The sequence below is a fragment of the Perca fluviatilis genome, chromosome 15, assembly GCF_010015445.1.
Source record: "Perca fluviatilis chromosome 15, GENO_Pfluv_1.0, whole genome shotgun sequence".
NCBI lineage: Eukaryota > Metazoa > Chordata > Actinopteri > Perciformes > Percidae > Perca > Perca fluviatilis.
The window spans coordinates 37,819,826-37,835,154 of record NC_053126.1 but is presented as its reverse complement, the minus strand read 5'-3'; the positions used below and the strand labels follow the sequence as shown (position 1 = coordinate 37,835,154).

General features: G+C 44.5%; 1 protein-coding gene across 1 annotated transcript; it reads left to right on the top strand.

The window, feature by feature from the left end:
* The first annotated feature begins 335 nt into the window (after nt 1-335).
* LOC120575335 lies at nt 336-8,742 on the top strand. Its single transcript, XM_039826053.1, has 8 exons — nt 336-505; nt 742-812; nt 1,010-1,338; nt 1,411-1,476; nt 1,590-1,646; nt 1,742-1,824; nt 8,000-8,190; nt 8,714-8,742. The coding sequence occupies exons 1-8, from the start codon at nt 336-338 to the stop codon at nt 8,740-8,742; spliced, it is 996 nt and encodes a 331-aa protein (XP_039681987.1).
* Nucleotides 8,743-15,329: the final 6,587 nt, after the last annotated feature.

Sequence of the window (15,329 nt, the reverse complement as noted above, 5' to 3'; positions counted from 1 at the left end):
CATATATCACATTAAGCAATTAAAAACAATAAAACCAGTAACTATCAGGTGAGAAATGTAAGACTATTGACCGAGTTCTCTGGAGGTCCTTGTCCACGGCCTATACATTAGAGGTTGTTCAGGGGTCCGTTTCAGGAAGGGGGTTTAACAAACTCTGAGTCTAACCCTGATGTCTGAGTTGATTTACCCTGTGATGGGAAATTCTGAGTTTTCTGTTCCAGAACAGCTGATTTGAGTTGGTTCAATCAACTCGGAGTATGTTCACTCAGGGTTACGCGTGTGCACCACCACTATAAAAAGGCAGCATGAATGGAGCCATGATTCTACGATTCACCATGGCAACAGCCAACAAAACTCGGTCGGCATACTTCACGCCTCTTGAACTGGAAATACTCATGCAGGCGTACAGCGAGTATGAACATGTATTTCGTAAAAAGAGCAACACAGCTGCTGTGGCAAAAGAGAGAGAAACGGCGTGGGAGAAAATTGCTGCTCAGGTCAATGCGTAAGTTCCAATATAGTGTTGTTATTTCATATTTAATTTACACAATCATTTTAATTTATACTTTTCATTAATGCCCAGTGGGGACATTACATTTTTTACACTATTTGTTAGAAAACATACTAGGCCTACACACAGGCCTGGAATAGGCTACACACATGCTCATATTTAATCACAAATATAACATCACTGGTAAAAACTGGTGGAAAAGTATTGAACCTATAATCTATTTCATTTAGGTGCAAACCTGTGGGTGAAAAACGCTCGTGGAAGCAGCTGAAAATGAAATATAAGAACATAGTTCAAACAGGTAAGACTTAAGTGTAATAGGCTCATGGCTGTACCTCATTTTAATCACATTTTTAATATGAGAGTAAATATTCATTGGCAATTTGAATGTGCTGTAGTTTATCCCCAACTAATGTTCACATACATAGATGTCCTCTCGCCCATCCTCCTTTGTTAATTAAAAGGGCCGATTTAAATTAACATTTGACTTCTACTAAGCCAACAGAAAGAAGGCAGAGGCCAGGAGAACTGGTGGAGGACCAGCACCACCACCTCTGATAGAGGCAGAGGAGCTGGCCTGGAGCAGGAATGAAGGAAGGCCAGTGGCTGAAGGAATCCCTGGAGGGAGCTCTTCCTCTGAGCCAGCCACATCACAGGACATAAGTGCCTTCATAAGATGCAATAGGCTTATATTCATCTTCTTTTATGCCTATTTATATTTTAGAGATATTATTCCCCCCTTCATGGGTTTGTTATTTATTCCAACAGATTGTGATGGTGTTCTCACACTCGTGGACCCTCATGTCACAGCAGAAGTCCTTGAAGCTGTAAGTAGACTAACTACTCCAGACATGATGCAAGTAGTTTAAAGTCTAACGAAACAATGCTCATCTTCACAGGAGGAAACGGATGAAGAGGACACATTGTCTGCTGCCACAGAAAGGGATCCAGAGAGGCCTACAGAAGTAGGATATCACCACTATGTTACTGATAGTCATCTCCACATTCACAATTCTTAACACTGCTGTGTGGTATATGGAATGTGACATGTATGACTGGATATTCTATTTTTTAACAGAACATGGCTGGGCAGCAGGAGGAGGGTCCATCACCTTCAACAGCACAGATGAACACAGTGAGATGTGTAGCAACTGCCAGAGGTTCTTTCTGTGGAAATAATGTTCAACTGTATGATTTCTTTTTTAATGTCATGATTTTATGTATTCCCAGTTACCTGTGAAGGACCTGTATAAAGCTGCTGACACACCAACCAGACGGCCGACCGTTGACAGAAAAGCCAGTCGAGATGATCAGTCTCCTCGTGTTGGTCCAAAAAGTGCCACAGAACACATCAAAGAGACGAGACGAGACGTAATACGTCTCCATAACAGCAGGCAGCGCTACTCTGTATTGTTGCCCAAGAAATGAAAACCGGCAGCTGATTGGACGAACGCGTCACATGGGTTTATTTTCTCTGTCATGGCGGCCGTTCAGAATACGATCTCATATTGTACTAAAATAGTTCACTGAAACATGTTTCTAAAAACATTTTAAGCGAGAAATAGGCCATGCAGTTGCTGAATCTGTCTTCAGTTCAGATCAACAAAGGTCAGTTTAAAAGATTTTCGTCAGATTTTGAGAGACTCTAGTCACCTCATTCTGCTCGCCTTTTCCGGGTGAGTCCCGATGGCCCTGCCGCGGACGATGGCACGGGACACAATACGAACAGACTCGAGTCACCGACCTCGCCAGACTGTCCAACGGCCGATAATCTCCCTGGTGTGTCAGCACCTTTAGATGCATCTGATAAAACAAATGCAGAAAACAGACCTTGAAATGGTATTATTGGACCGCCAGATTAAAAAGACAGATCTGGAAATCGAAATCCTCAAACACAAGTTAGAGGTGGGTGCATGGTCACAGGTGACTTGTGTTAGTTATTGGAACAATATAAAAAAACAACCTAACTGTTTTTGTGTTTTTAGGAAATAAAGAAGACAAAATAAAATTTGAATTATTTGTGTTTATTTGATGAAGTGATTCCTGCATATAATGTCTCTGACCACTGTTCCATCCTGGAAATCTGCAGGGTGGGTGGGGTCCTCATCAGGGTCCTCTACACGTAGGGCAGGGCATTGCTCTCCTATAATTGTGGCAATATTATGGAGAACAACACATGCCACAATAATGTCACAGGCCCTCTCAGGGGTTACCCTGAGGTGGTGTAGGCACTGGAAACGAGCTTTCAGCAGGCCTATCGTCATCTCCACCCGGGCTCTAGTACTGCAGTGGGCCACATTGAAGTTTCGTTGGGGGCCTGGCTCTGGGTCAGGGTAAGGGGTGATCAGAGTGGGCTGGCATGGGTAGGCATAGTGTATACATTTGAGTTTATTTAAGGAGGGAGACAGGTGAATAATACTTTACAAAGCTTTAGGCTGCTTACCACGTTCCAGCCTGTTGCTCAGGGCAGACTCACCATATATCCGTGAGTCATGCACAGCGAGCCGCGCCACGCGGAGCGGTTATAAGATATGCAGCATCACATATGATCCTGACAGTGCATTGAATGACAGATGTTACTTGAAGTATTGTGATACAGTTTTTGACATTTTGTGACAGTGGTCAATTTACCTGCACATTAATGCTGTGAATGGACTTCCTATTCACATAGTCAGCTTCATTTACTGAAGGAGCAGTGATTGGAATGTGTGTGCCATCATTGCAGCCAATCACACTGGGAAATCCTAAAAGGAATTTGAATGACTTATACCATTCTGATCTTGCAGCACCATGTCATTAACCCGAATTATAATTAATAATTTGTCATTGTAAGAGTTTTACATTATTCACCTGCAATCCTGTGGAACTCTTCTTTAATGGCTCTCACTGGTTTGTTTCCAGGGAACACTACAAACACGTTTAAAAAACATTTCATAGTGAGGCACACTTTTCTGACGGCTCTGCATACAGTGGCTTTACTAATATGCTCCGCATCACCAATGTTGTAAAGAAAACTGCCGTTTGCAAAAAAACTTAATGCAACACAAAGAATCTGCTTGGATGTAAGAGTATGTCCACGATGGGTGACGTTAGTGATATGAGGACGGATAAGGTTATGCACATATCTGATAGACTGGGAAGAAAAACGATACCGCTCAAATAGGCAGTTATCTGGAAACGAAAATACATCTAGTCTGGGCCTCAATATCCTCTCCCGACGAATGTTTAACTCCCTGCGAAGTAATACAGCTTCTTCGTCAATCGGATCGTCGACAAAAGGACATGCAATGTTTTAGAAAAAATCTTTAGTGTCTAACGTTAAATGACTTAATGAAACAATCCTATTTTATTCATGCAGATGACAAAACTGGTCTAAAATTCACCTGATCCAGACTGAATGAATGAATGAGGAAATGAAAGAGGGCTGTGTCAGAGGGAGGAGACTGAGAGAAACTCGAGGTTTCTTGAAGAAAACCTGCTCCCAACCAGGTTAGGTTCACAGGCTCAGTTACCATAGTAACTGACTCTGAGGTTAAGTTACCTCTCTTTCTGAAACGGAAAACCCAGTTACCCTCATCTCAGGGTTAACAAACTCAGAGTTTTCACTAAACCTGCTTTCTGGAACAGGCCTCAGAGGTTGTTCAGAGGTTGTTCAAATTTTTTTTAGTTGGATATTGGATGTGAAAAGTGTCACGCGGATCGTTGGTCTGAGTGGTTGAAGGACTATCCAATGTGCACAGAGGCATTTGAGCGGCGTCCGTTGGTGACGCCCCTTTGGAAATGAACTGTCAATGAACCTTTCCCAGACCCACTCTCAGTTACAGCTGAGAAGGGTCTGGTGTCAGCCAGGCTAGTAATGTTGTTAAAATTAGCTATTTCCATCTTCATCTTCTAGTTCAAGGTTGGATTACTGTAATGCTCTTTATGTTGGTCTGAATCAGACCACCATCTCACGACTTCAACTTGTACAAAATACTGCTGCTCGCTTTTTAACAAATACATCTAGACGTGCACACATTACTCCCATTCTCTACACCTTACATTGGCTCCCGGTGCGTTTCAGAATAGATTTTAAGATTTTATTGTTTGTTTTCAAGGCCTTCAATGGCCTGGCCCTGGAGTATTTGTCCAACATTTTAACTTTGCGGGAGCACAACCGGTCATTGCATTCTTCATATCAGCTGGTTTTAAAAGTGCCAAGGTCAAGGTATAAACAGTGGGGTGATCAGGCTTTTGCAGTTGCTGCCCCGAGACTCTGGAACAAGTTACCCCCTGATATTCGCACCACAGATGTAGCTCTTTTTAGGTCCAAAATCTGTTTAGTCTGGCTTTTAATACACAGTAGTGGTGTAACAATGTCATTCTTCTGTTTCTTTGTAACCTTTTCTGATTTTACTGTTTTCTATGTTCATTCTTTTTATTGTATGATATGCGTTGTACTCTTGGTTTCTGATGTTAAGCACTTTGGATACCTATTCATAGAGCACTTTACGTGCCAATGTGTGTATGAAACAAAACACAGACACACACAAACACACACACACACACACACACACACACACACACACACACAGACACACCCTCTCTCTCTTATCTCTGAATAATGTGTGTATGAAGACCCGTCAGAGAGGAAGGAGACTCTTACACCTTCTACCTCCCCGAGAACACCACCTCCTGCCTGATCTCCAGATCTGTTGGTGAGGAGAAGCTTGTCCTGTGGAACACCTCTGACCTCTGGTCCAACAACCCCTCAGTACCTCAACACCTGAAACAACAACTTGTCAGCTCGGTGAAAACTTCTTCTTACACCATCCTCCACCTGACCCATTCAGACTCCGGCCGGTACCGAGACGAGTGTTGGACTGAGGGCAACGTGACACATGAGAAAAACATCACTATTATTGTTTGTACTTCAACAGATCAGCTCATTATCAAAGCAAGAGTTGGAGAAACAGTGGCCCTGCCATGTGTGGGAGCAGCTGATAATCTGGATATCCAGTGGCTCAAACAGGACTCTAGATATGAGCAAGAAACATGGAGCAGAGTTTTTGGGGACAAGACGACATCAGTGATGGACAATGTTAGAGGAAGATACCAAGTGGTGACACACATCAGCTCTTTGTGTTTCCAACGTCACAACAACAGACTTTACATGGTACTACTGTCTGGTGATGAACCAACAGCAGTGTGTTAGCAGTTTCCCTGTAGAGTTGGAACTACAGGTTGAGAGGATCTACCGCTCAGTGGGAGAGTCCACTGTGTTGCCGTGCACTATCACTGACTCCACTGATGAACAGCCCCCACGCTGGAGGAAATATAATTCAAAAACACTCTCATTCACTGACCTAGAACTACAAAACCAGACTGTTCCTTCAGTAGACCAAAACTACTCGCTGGGGTTTTCATCTCTAATGTTAAATCACACAGGTTGGTACGACTGTGAAGCCTTTAGGACAAAGCAAGAGTATGATCTGGTTGTGTGCCCCAAATTTGCCCCCCCTGCTGTAGAGCTCTTCTCAGAGGGAGAAGAAGTCACTCTGAGATGCACAGATAGGGGAGGGGGTACTTGGCATTTTTGGTTTATCAATTCGAATCGAACAGAGGGAAGAATCTTTAATGTAAAGTATGATCAGAGCATGAGCAGAGTGAGCTGGTACGATAATGATGGGAGCCTGGTTATCTCTAATATCTCAGTGGGAGACGCAGGGGAGTACTGGTGTACAGTCATTGACCGAAATTATCAGTGTGAGTCAACAGAGAGAACTGTGTTAGTGTACATGGAGCCCTTTGGGATTTACTCCACCTTCTTCAAAGTGCGATGCTCAGTGCTCAGTGTCCTGCTGCTGATGCTCTGTGCTGCTGTAGTCGCTGTGAACCTGAGGACACGGAGAGGAGCGCAGCTTTCACCTCATACACACACTTAATATGCATATATGATGATTTTATCATTGGCTTTAATACAGCCTGGTATACACTGGCTTTAAAACAGCCTGGTATACACTGGCTTTAATACAGCCCGGTATACACTGGCTTTAATACAGCCCGGTATACACTGGCTTTAATACAGCCCGGTATACACTGGCTTTAATACAGCCCGGTATACACTGGCTTTAAAGTGATGGTTCGGAGTAATTTCACCCTAGGGTCCTTTGCACCATGACCTCGAGCCAAACACCCCCCCAGAAGCTTTTTTCACCTGGGTCTAACATTGGGAAAGTTAGCGAGTAAGGGTGGACGCTGAATAGCTTAGCGGAGGCTAATTGATCCGTGTTCTCTTAACATTACCCCAGCTCGAATGCAGTAATAGCAAAGGTCTACACTAGTATATATAGGTTATGCACTCTAAACGATGGATTTTAAAGTTTGGTACACCAGAAGGTTATGTAAATAACACTTGCCTGCTGGCTTCTGCTCTCTGCTGCTGTTGTTGCTGTTAAGACGAGTGCTTAGGGACATCTACAGATTACAACACCAAAAGAGATGCAACGAAAATATTTTTAATTTAACTTATTTTTTAAAGTAAGTGCTGTAGTATAACTAGCAGGAGACAAGTAATAATTGAGGTAAGTTTGGAGACATTACCTTATTTAATCATTAAATTAATAAATATTTTGGTTGCATCTCTTTCGGTGTTGTAATTTGTAGATGTCCCTAAGCACTCTTACTGCCCGGTAGTAACGCAGCAGCAGCAGCAGAGAGCAGAAGCCAGCAGGCAAGTGTTATTTACATAAACTTCTGGGTACTTACAAACTTTACAATCCATCGTTTTATGAGTGCATAACCTATATATACTAGTGTAGACCTTTGGTATCATTTCGGGCATTATTAGTGGGGTAATGTTAAGAGACACCTCGGATCCATTAGCCTCCGCTGCGCCCTATTCAGCTGATAACGCTACGCTAACGCTCCCAATGTTCGACCCAGGTGAAAAAGCTTTCGGAGGTGTTTGGTTCGAGATCATGGTGCAAAGGACCCTAGGGTGAAATTACTCCGAACCATCACTTTAAGCTTTTCTTTGTGAAAAGAACAAAGAACGGCACAGAAATCATTCTTAAAAAAAGGAAGATGTGCTCGGAGTTTTGCCGACCCGATAGGCAAAAGTTTAATCTATCAACTAGCTCCACTATCTTCTTCGTTGCTCTGCTTGGTTGTAGTGTGTGGGGATTTGAAAGACAACAGTTTATCCCACCCCTCGGATTGAGCCCTGCCAATGGTGTGAACCCAGACCCTACACCTTGATGTGGGTCTGGATTGTCAGGCTAAAATAGGTTATCACCCGATGCGGGATAGGATATAATATCACACAAACTTTACAAGATTAACTTAAATAGACATAAAACAAATGGACATCTCATAGTTTGCAAAAAAGTCATTCAAAAATTAATACCTCGTAAAATGGCGATTAATACCATTTAATGGCCTCAATTTTTACTAATTTGATTTACTACCTTTTAATACTTTTTAAAACCCTGCGGACACCCCGAGTAGATTCACCACGATGGCAGAAGGTAGTTCTGAAGACGATATGGCAGAAGGTGATTTTGAAGAGCTGGTGCGCGAATCCGATGCTCGTGGCTACCTGTACGAGCCACATTACAGCGAGGAACAGTTGCGGATGATGGAGGAACAAGAGGCTGCTGGAGCAGCTGCTGTAGCAGAGGAGCGAGACTTGCCTGGCGGTATTGAGGAAGATCCTGGGCAGACTCGAGCTGGGGCGGATTGGTGGTGTCATTGTTCTCGCTGTACGCCTATGGACACAGATAGAGAGTCCTATTGCTGTCGCGAATTTCCGCGATGCCATTTTCTTCTTGAAGAAATAGCTAAATCTGCTGACGAAACGGCACCGCCAGCATGTGTAACAGAGCACCCTAGCTTTGGTCCACACATGGGGGTCCTGGAAACTTATTTCAGGATCCCGAAAGTGAATTCGAAACGCCAACCAAAGCCTGCAGGGAGAAACGGATGCCTGAGTATAAAGTGAGTATTTATTTATTTTATTTTTTTAACATCAGTCAGCTGAGCTATTGTTGTCATATTTACATCTATGCTAGCCTACTACATGTGCAAGTAGCTTGCAATGCTAATGTTGTACTTACTGTTTTTTTAGACAATATCACCTAACGTCACTTTGTGGAATGGGTCCTGCAAGGCGAGAGACTGGGGAAAGGCTATCGTCTTGTTTTGCCTGCCTGTGTTGTTCAGGACATCAGACGGAGATATCCAGCTCCTGACGGACAATACTGTGGCTATAAAGAAACTATTGAAGCTCTGGATGAGCTATGAGTGTGAAATTGATCATAGTTTTTTTAATTAAAAGTTAAAACTCACATTGGTTGTAGTTCCCGTTAACAGTCCTTAGTGTTGCTCCATTATAGTATTTATTTGACTAGCGAGATAGCTACTAAGCTACTCTTATGACATGGTCATGCCTTGCATTCTTTTTAAAGTTAAAGTCTAAATTGTGTAATATACATAACATTTGGCTTTCTTTTAAACCCAAATGAATTCCAACAAGGGAAATAATCCAGGTAGAGTGTGTACAGTAAGTAATGACAGCTAAATCACATTGACAATAACCATTCAGCCTCTTCCACAAGTGTATAAGGTATAACTTCTGTTAGGGAGCTTGTCTGACCCAGAACGCAGAGATATCACACTGACAACGTAAAGCAGTTTAAAAAGGATCAGAGTGTACTCAGAGAATCACTGCAGGTAGTGTCAGGGTGGTGAAACTCCTGGCTGGTCTGAGGCTCGTGGCGAGCCGACAGGGAAGACTCCAGGTTGTTATGGGACACGAGGGGAACAGCCAGAGACGAGAACATGGAGGGTATCCCAAGTTGGAGACAGAGACTGGATGGTGAGGGTTGAAGCATGCAGGCAAAGCAGAGAAGGCAGCAGGTCAGAGCAGGGACTGGAGAGAGACACAGGGTTAGTAGGAGCTCAGGGAACAGAGGCAAAACCTGAGTACAAGGTTACACAGAAAATACTGGAGTTAAACTCAGAACCAAGTTACCACATAGGTTGTAGATAACAAACTAGCACAGAAGAGGTGATCAGCCCGGGTTTAAGTATTGCAGGAGTGAATCAAGTAGATGAGCTACAGCTGTGAAGACTGGCTGTGAGTGTTGAATCGGCCACGCCCCTTGACCTACTTTCCTCCGGACACGCCTCCAGCACTCCAGGTGGAAAAACACAGAACACACAGACAAACAGGGAAAAAACACCCAACTAAGGGCTGAGAGAGAGCAAACCATAACAACTTTGGTGTACAAAAGAGTACAGGTTAAGATGAAGTATGTATTTTTTATTATTCAAAAAGGAAAAAGATTGTGTCACAATAAACAAGGAGATACATCTAATATACACATAATATATGCACAATATAAAAACAAAGCAAGCAAAATCTATATCTCTATCTATCTCTATACAGATATATATATATATATATATATATATATATATATATATATATATATAGATATATATATATATATATATATCTATATATATATAGATATATATATAAACAGTGTTGGCAGAATCTGATTAGACTGCTATAGGGCTCAAGGAAGAGGTGCTGCTAGAAGGTCGGAAAGTGTCGGTCTCAGAAGTGGCTTTTGAAGGAAGTCGTGGCAGCCTCTTTTGCTGGTTTAGGCACTGGTGCAATGTTTGGTGGCAGCACAGACTGTGGCAGGGCAAGTGAGGAGGCTGGCACCTTGAAGACAATGTTTGGGTTGCGTCTTCTGTCCATGACCTTCAGGATGAGTGTGTCAATAAACTGGGTGGTGTGTGGTGTGAAGATTTTCTTCAAGATCCACTGCTTTGATCGCTTGCAGAACACTTGCTTGAACCATGCTTGTCCTGTAAAAGATAATAAATTAGATGGATTAGATTCAACTTCATTGTCATTGTGCAGAGTACAAGTACAAAAAAAACCAAAATGCAGTTTGCGTCCAACCAGAAATGCAAAAAATGTAGTGCAGTGTAGACAGTAGTATACTGTTGGTTCACAGAAGGTGTTTTAGAGTAATAGAAATATGTGCAGTGTATTAGCATTGTTGGGGACCAAGAGCTTGGTTAAATCTGATTTTAACCAAAAGGCCTCATATTAAACTGACCTCTGGATACAGGACACACATATGCTCAGAGACAAAGGAACATGTCACCAAGACAAAGGAATCTTGGCCTGCATGTAAACTCCAAAGCGGGGGTAATTCACACCTCTATGCGAAGTGTCAGCCAGAAGGGAAACTCCTCACAACTGGCAGGAAGTCAAAGGACTACAACGGTGTAGTTTTTCACCCTTTCAAGAGTTTCAAATCTTCCGATTGGTTCAGCGGGACCATAAACGCAGCAGGGGGTCCTGATCTATAAATAAGCCTGATCATCCAAAATCCCTCGTTCTTCACTTGCACCTCGGTTGCTAAAAGGAGACGCGCAAGCGCTTGTGCTCAACTTTCATTTTCTGGAGAAAGTGGATTTTATTTTGGTGGATCCTTGAAAAACGCACCAGTGTTTTTCATAACTGCAGTGAGAAGGAAACAACGTTTTCTTCTCAAAGTCGACCAAACTTTCCCCCCCCTCGCTGCCTTTCTTGGAGGGAAGTTTCTCAGTGGCTCTGACGAGAGCCCGAGACCCGCGCTGTTTCATTTCTGTGGAATCTATGGACAGGAATAAATGGACTGAACACACCCGTAAAAAGGCTGACGTCTGGGCAGAGATAAGTAGTGTGTTTATTAATGAGCAAAAGGGTTGGCTACCACTTGTTGCCATTAATGTGATCTGATTTAATCATGTACTGATCCACAGTTTGATTATTGGTCCCTGACTAGCAGGGTGGTGCCCCGTTTTGATTGTTTGTCGATTTGATAAAGTTATTAATAACCATATTCATAACTTTATTAATATTGATAAAACATCTTTGATAATTTGCCAATGATCAAATCTGTACCCTAAGGGAATCCTACATTATGGTGCCCCGTGTGAGGCTGTTAGAACCAGCGTTGTTACAATAATTATACATAATAATCCATAATTTTTGAATATTAATTTTTTTTGAAAAAGAGAAGAGAAAATATTTTTATTTTTGAAAATTACAATTTTCCCGCAACATTTAACGCCCTGTGCGAGCGTTGAATACCAGCTTTACTGCAACATGTATTCATAATTGTCCATGCCTTTTCAGTTTTAAATATTTTTTTTGAAAATCAATTTTTCTGAAATTTTTATTTTTGAAAATTAATTTTTCTGCAACCTGCCAAGCATACATTCAGTTGTGGTCTGTGAATTTTTCAGTGTGTACATTGGTTAGTAGACAACAACATTTTTCACGCTCCTTGACAGTAACGGCTATTACTCAACTGAGGTGTCCGGGCCTCTACGGCTACCTAATAGAATCGGGTTGGTGGTAAATGGTAGTAATTAGCTTCGTTAGCAGTCAAGATTTTCATGCTCTACTCGATCTTAAAGTTATTGATACTAACACTCAGATTTTTGACAGTAACAGCTATTACGCACCTGAACTGGTGGACCTCTGCGACTACCCAATAGAATTGGGTTGGTGGTAAATGGTAGTAATAAGCTTAATTAGCAGTCAACACGTAAAACTAAAGGAACTGCAGGTTAAGCCTTTCACCTGCTCCTTGAATCAACTTGTTCACAGTTAATTTTCCTTTGTCACCACAAAGGAATTGAGCCCTGGTACAATCTCTTTACTAAGAGGTAAAATGAGTCGCTTTGAGTACCAGAGGCCGGAGGCGAAAGCTTCAGACAAGCCGACCGACACAGTCCTGCAGAATGTGGTCGCTTGTCTAATCCTAGACTCTGAAGAGAATAACCGTGATGGTTATGAAACTACCTGCGATGAAATACTCCAGGAACTGGTAGCTTACATAGCACAGCCGTCTTGGATGCTAAAAGCTTGCATACAAGGCTTGCTTGGCCAATTGGTGCTAATCTATCAGAGCCGAACCCATCGGCAACGCGCTGTCCTCCAAGCACAGCTCGCACTGGTGCAAGGCAGCTATGAAGCTGAGCAGCGCAAAACAGCCTGGCTTAGACAGAGAGTCAAAGCCAGGCGTGATGAGGTCTCCCGGTTAGAGGAGAGCCGTGAGGACCTCTCGGCACAGCTCCGGAATGCCAAGCAAAGAACAGTGTTCTATTCTCCTCCCCCTGGGTTTCCTCACAGTCAGAGACACAGTTTCTCTCCGCCACCTCGGCGAAAAACCCACTTGTCTTCTTCCCAGAGAAGAGACCGTTCTTCATCTTCTTCTTCTCCTCCCCCTCGGAGGAGAGAGCACCCCTCCCCTGTCAAAAGGGGGAGGAAGGTCATGCAACATCAGAGGAACACAGGTAGAATCAGAGTTCCGTCCACTGACAAACGGTGCAAGCCACAAAGCTCGCCATCCCGCTTTGATCAGACTCCCTCCCCACTGCCAAAGGGGAGGAGCCGTCCTCAACTGAGTGACTATGATTCTCCTGATGTTCTGAACGACCCCCCCCGGCTCCAGAGACATTATCTGATCGAGCCTCGGCTGCATGATACTCTCAAACTACGACCGACTAGTGACCGGTCTGACCCAACGGAACGGGTAAGTATGCTGACACCTTCACACGTCCAAGAAGCACGTGATGCTGCCTTTGACCCTGAGCCTGACCCTCCTACCACATCCAACGGTCCAGCCGACCTGGATGAACCTACTTGGCTCCCCTCGGAGCCTCCAGTCACTTCGGTCTACTCAGAGACCACGGCTAGCAGCCTAGTGAACTCCAGTAGGGAGGCGTCAGAGCTGGTCATAGGTGAGAGTTATCAAGAGCCTCTATCGGGCCGTTTGCTGGAAACAGGTGCTCCACTCCGCAAGGAGACACCCCAGCTAATTTCTGATTGCAACATCCTGCGTCCTGAAGAAACCATAACTTCTCCACTCGTTAAAGAGGAAGAAAACCTCCACACCTTGTGTGGTAAAAGTGGATCAAAACTTTCACCCACTGCAATGGATACTTTGTGTAGCTCAAAGCCACACTCTGCCTGGACTCCACCCCCACGAAAGGGGGAGGGAGCTCCCGATGACTCGGACAACACGCGTCCATCCCCAAAACAAGGTCCGTATCCAGCAGAACTGTCAGACTTCTTAAAGGGGCCTGCCACTGATTTGTCATCAGCAGAACTAGACCAGGGAGGTAACTTAAAGGAGCCCAGAGTGCTCCCCGAAACCACGCACGTGGCGCCACAAACCCCCTCCCTTGACATCCTGGGGAGACCCTGCCCACAAGGGCAACGCCCACGGTACAGATACCACAGCAGGGGAGAAAGGGGGTGTGAGCACCCTAGCCCTGCTGGACTGCGTCTCCAGAGTAAGTCAGACACCTTCTAACACTTCTGCAGAAGTCGTTAAGACAATGCTTCCCCTCAGTACACCAGTATTAGGCGTAGCATTTAGTGGTAGCATTCCCAGCCACCTGCCTGATAAACCGCCCATCACAAAACCTATTTTGGTCGATATCACACCCCAGAGGATGACTCTGGTGCATCCTAGTCTCATCTGTGTGAGTGACACAGAGGACTTGGGCAGCGGTCACAATCACCTGAGGCCAGGCCCACTCGCTGACAGCCACCGGGGACACATTCAGGCTCAGGTCGACACCCTGAGGCCACTTGATCCTGCAGGCAGCCTGCCAGCCCCAGAAGGACAAGTCACCGTCATTCATGAGCAAATTGCCATGATTCTTCCGGAGCCTGATCCTGGCTCTGACTTTTCTTTGCCGCCGGCGAGCACACAGCCGCCGCAGCCTGGCAGCCTTGACTTTTCCAACCCTCACAGGTCTCTCCTTTGCTCGCTGAACAACAGCGATGCACCGTGCCACACCTGTATGGTTAAAGGTGCACCCTTTTATGGCGCCACGCCAACAGACGTGCCCATATCACTTTGCGCCAGAATCCGGCCGCTGGGCCAGACTTGCACCATCACTTGCGCCCACCTGATCCGCCTCCAGCTTTTGCAAAGCAAAACCACTGCCTTTCTTCAGAGTCCCCGCAGACTCTCCTCAAGGTGGCTGGAGCAGGCACCTTCTCTGTACTCCAGGGAAAGGGGGTCATACATTTATGGCCCCACCTCCAGGTAAACTTGATCGGCCCAGTTACCAGAACTGGGCGAGGTACCCAGTACCTCCTCATCGTCACGTGCAGCCTCACCATGTGGGTTGAATGCCTTTCAACACCCCACTGCACAGCCGTGACAACCACGGTCCTGCTCCTGAACCACACGTTCAGTCAGACCAACTCCCCATGTGGTCCTCACTCCCAGGAGAAGAGCAGCTTCTGCACCTGGAAAAGGGAGGGAGCTTTCCCCAAGAGGATAAGACTCAAACCAGTTGAGTCATAGGGATAGCTGCATGCCTCACCTCACTCTGTTGACATGCGCTTCCATCCTAAACTTTTCAAACAGTAATCAAACTACCTCAGAGCTTCGGTAGTAAAATTCCTTTCAGGATACCATTTACTGTTAGTTCCATTCTGCTCCTCAAGAACCCAGTGCATGCTTTAGACTGTCAGGTGTCACAGAAACACAACCAGGTGCTAGTAGCAAGAGATTTAATGCGAAGCATCAGTAGAGAAGGAACCTCTTCGGTCAACAAACTCAAGCCTTGGTGTTGACCCATAAATCTGCTACTAACCGTATTGTGCAATCCTCACAGGTACATCTGACGTATAGTCTTGGCAGTGCAGTTCCAAATTTGTGTAGCTCATAAGAATGAGAGATAGGACTCAATTTTATTTACCTACGCATCAGAAGACAGAATGTATACAGACTAGAGTCTG

Excerpts from the sequence above, each read along its gene's own strand:
- LOC120575335 (XM_039826053.1), top strand. The coding sequence starts at position 336 with ATGGCAACAGCCAACAAAACTCGGTCGGCATACTTCACGCCTCTTGAA. Across the intron at positions 506-741 it reads ATTGCTGCTCAGGTCAATGC|GTGCAAACCTGTGGGTGAAA; the intron begins GTAAGTTCCAAT and ends TATTTCATTTAG. Across the intron at positions 813-1,009 it reads TAAGAACATAGTTCAAACAG|CCAACAGAAAGAAGGCAGAG; the intron begins GTAAGACTTAAG and ends ACTTCTACTAAG.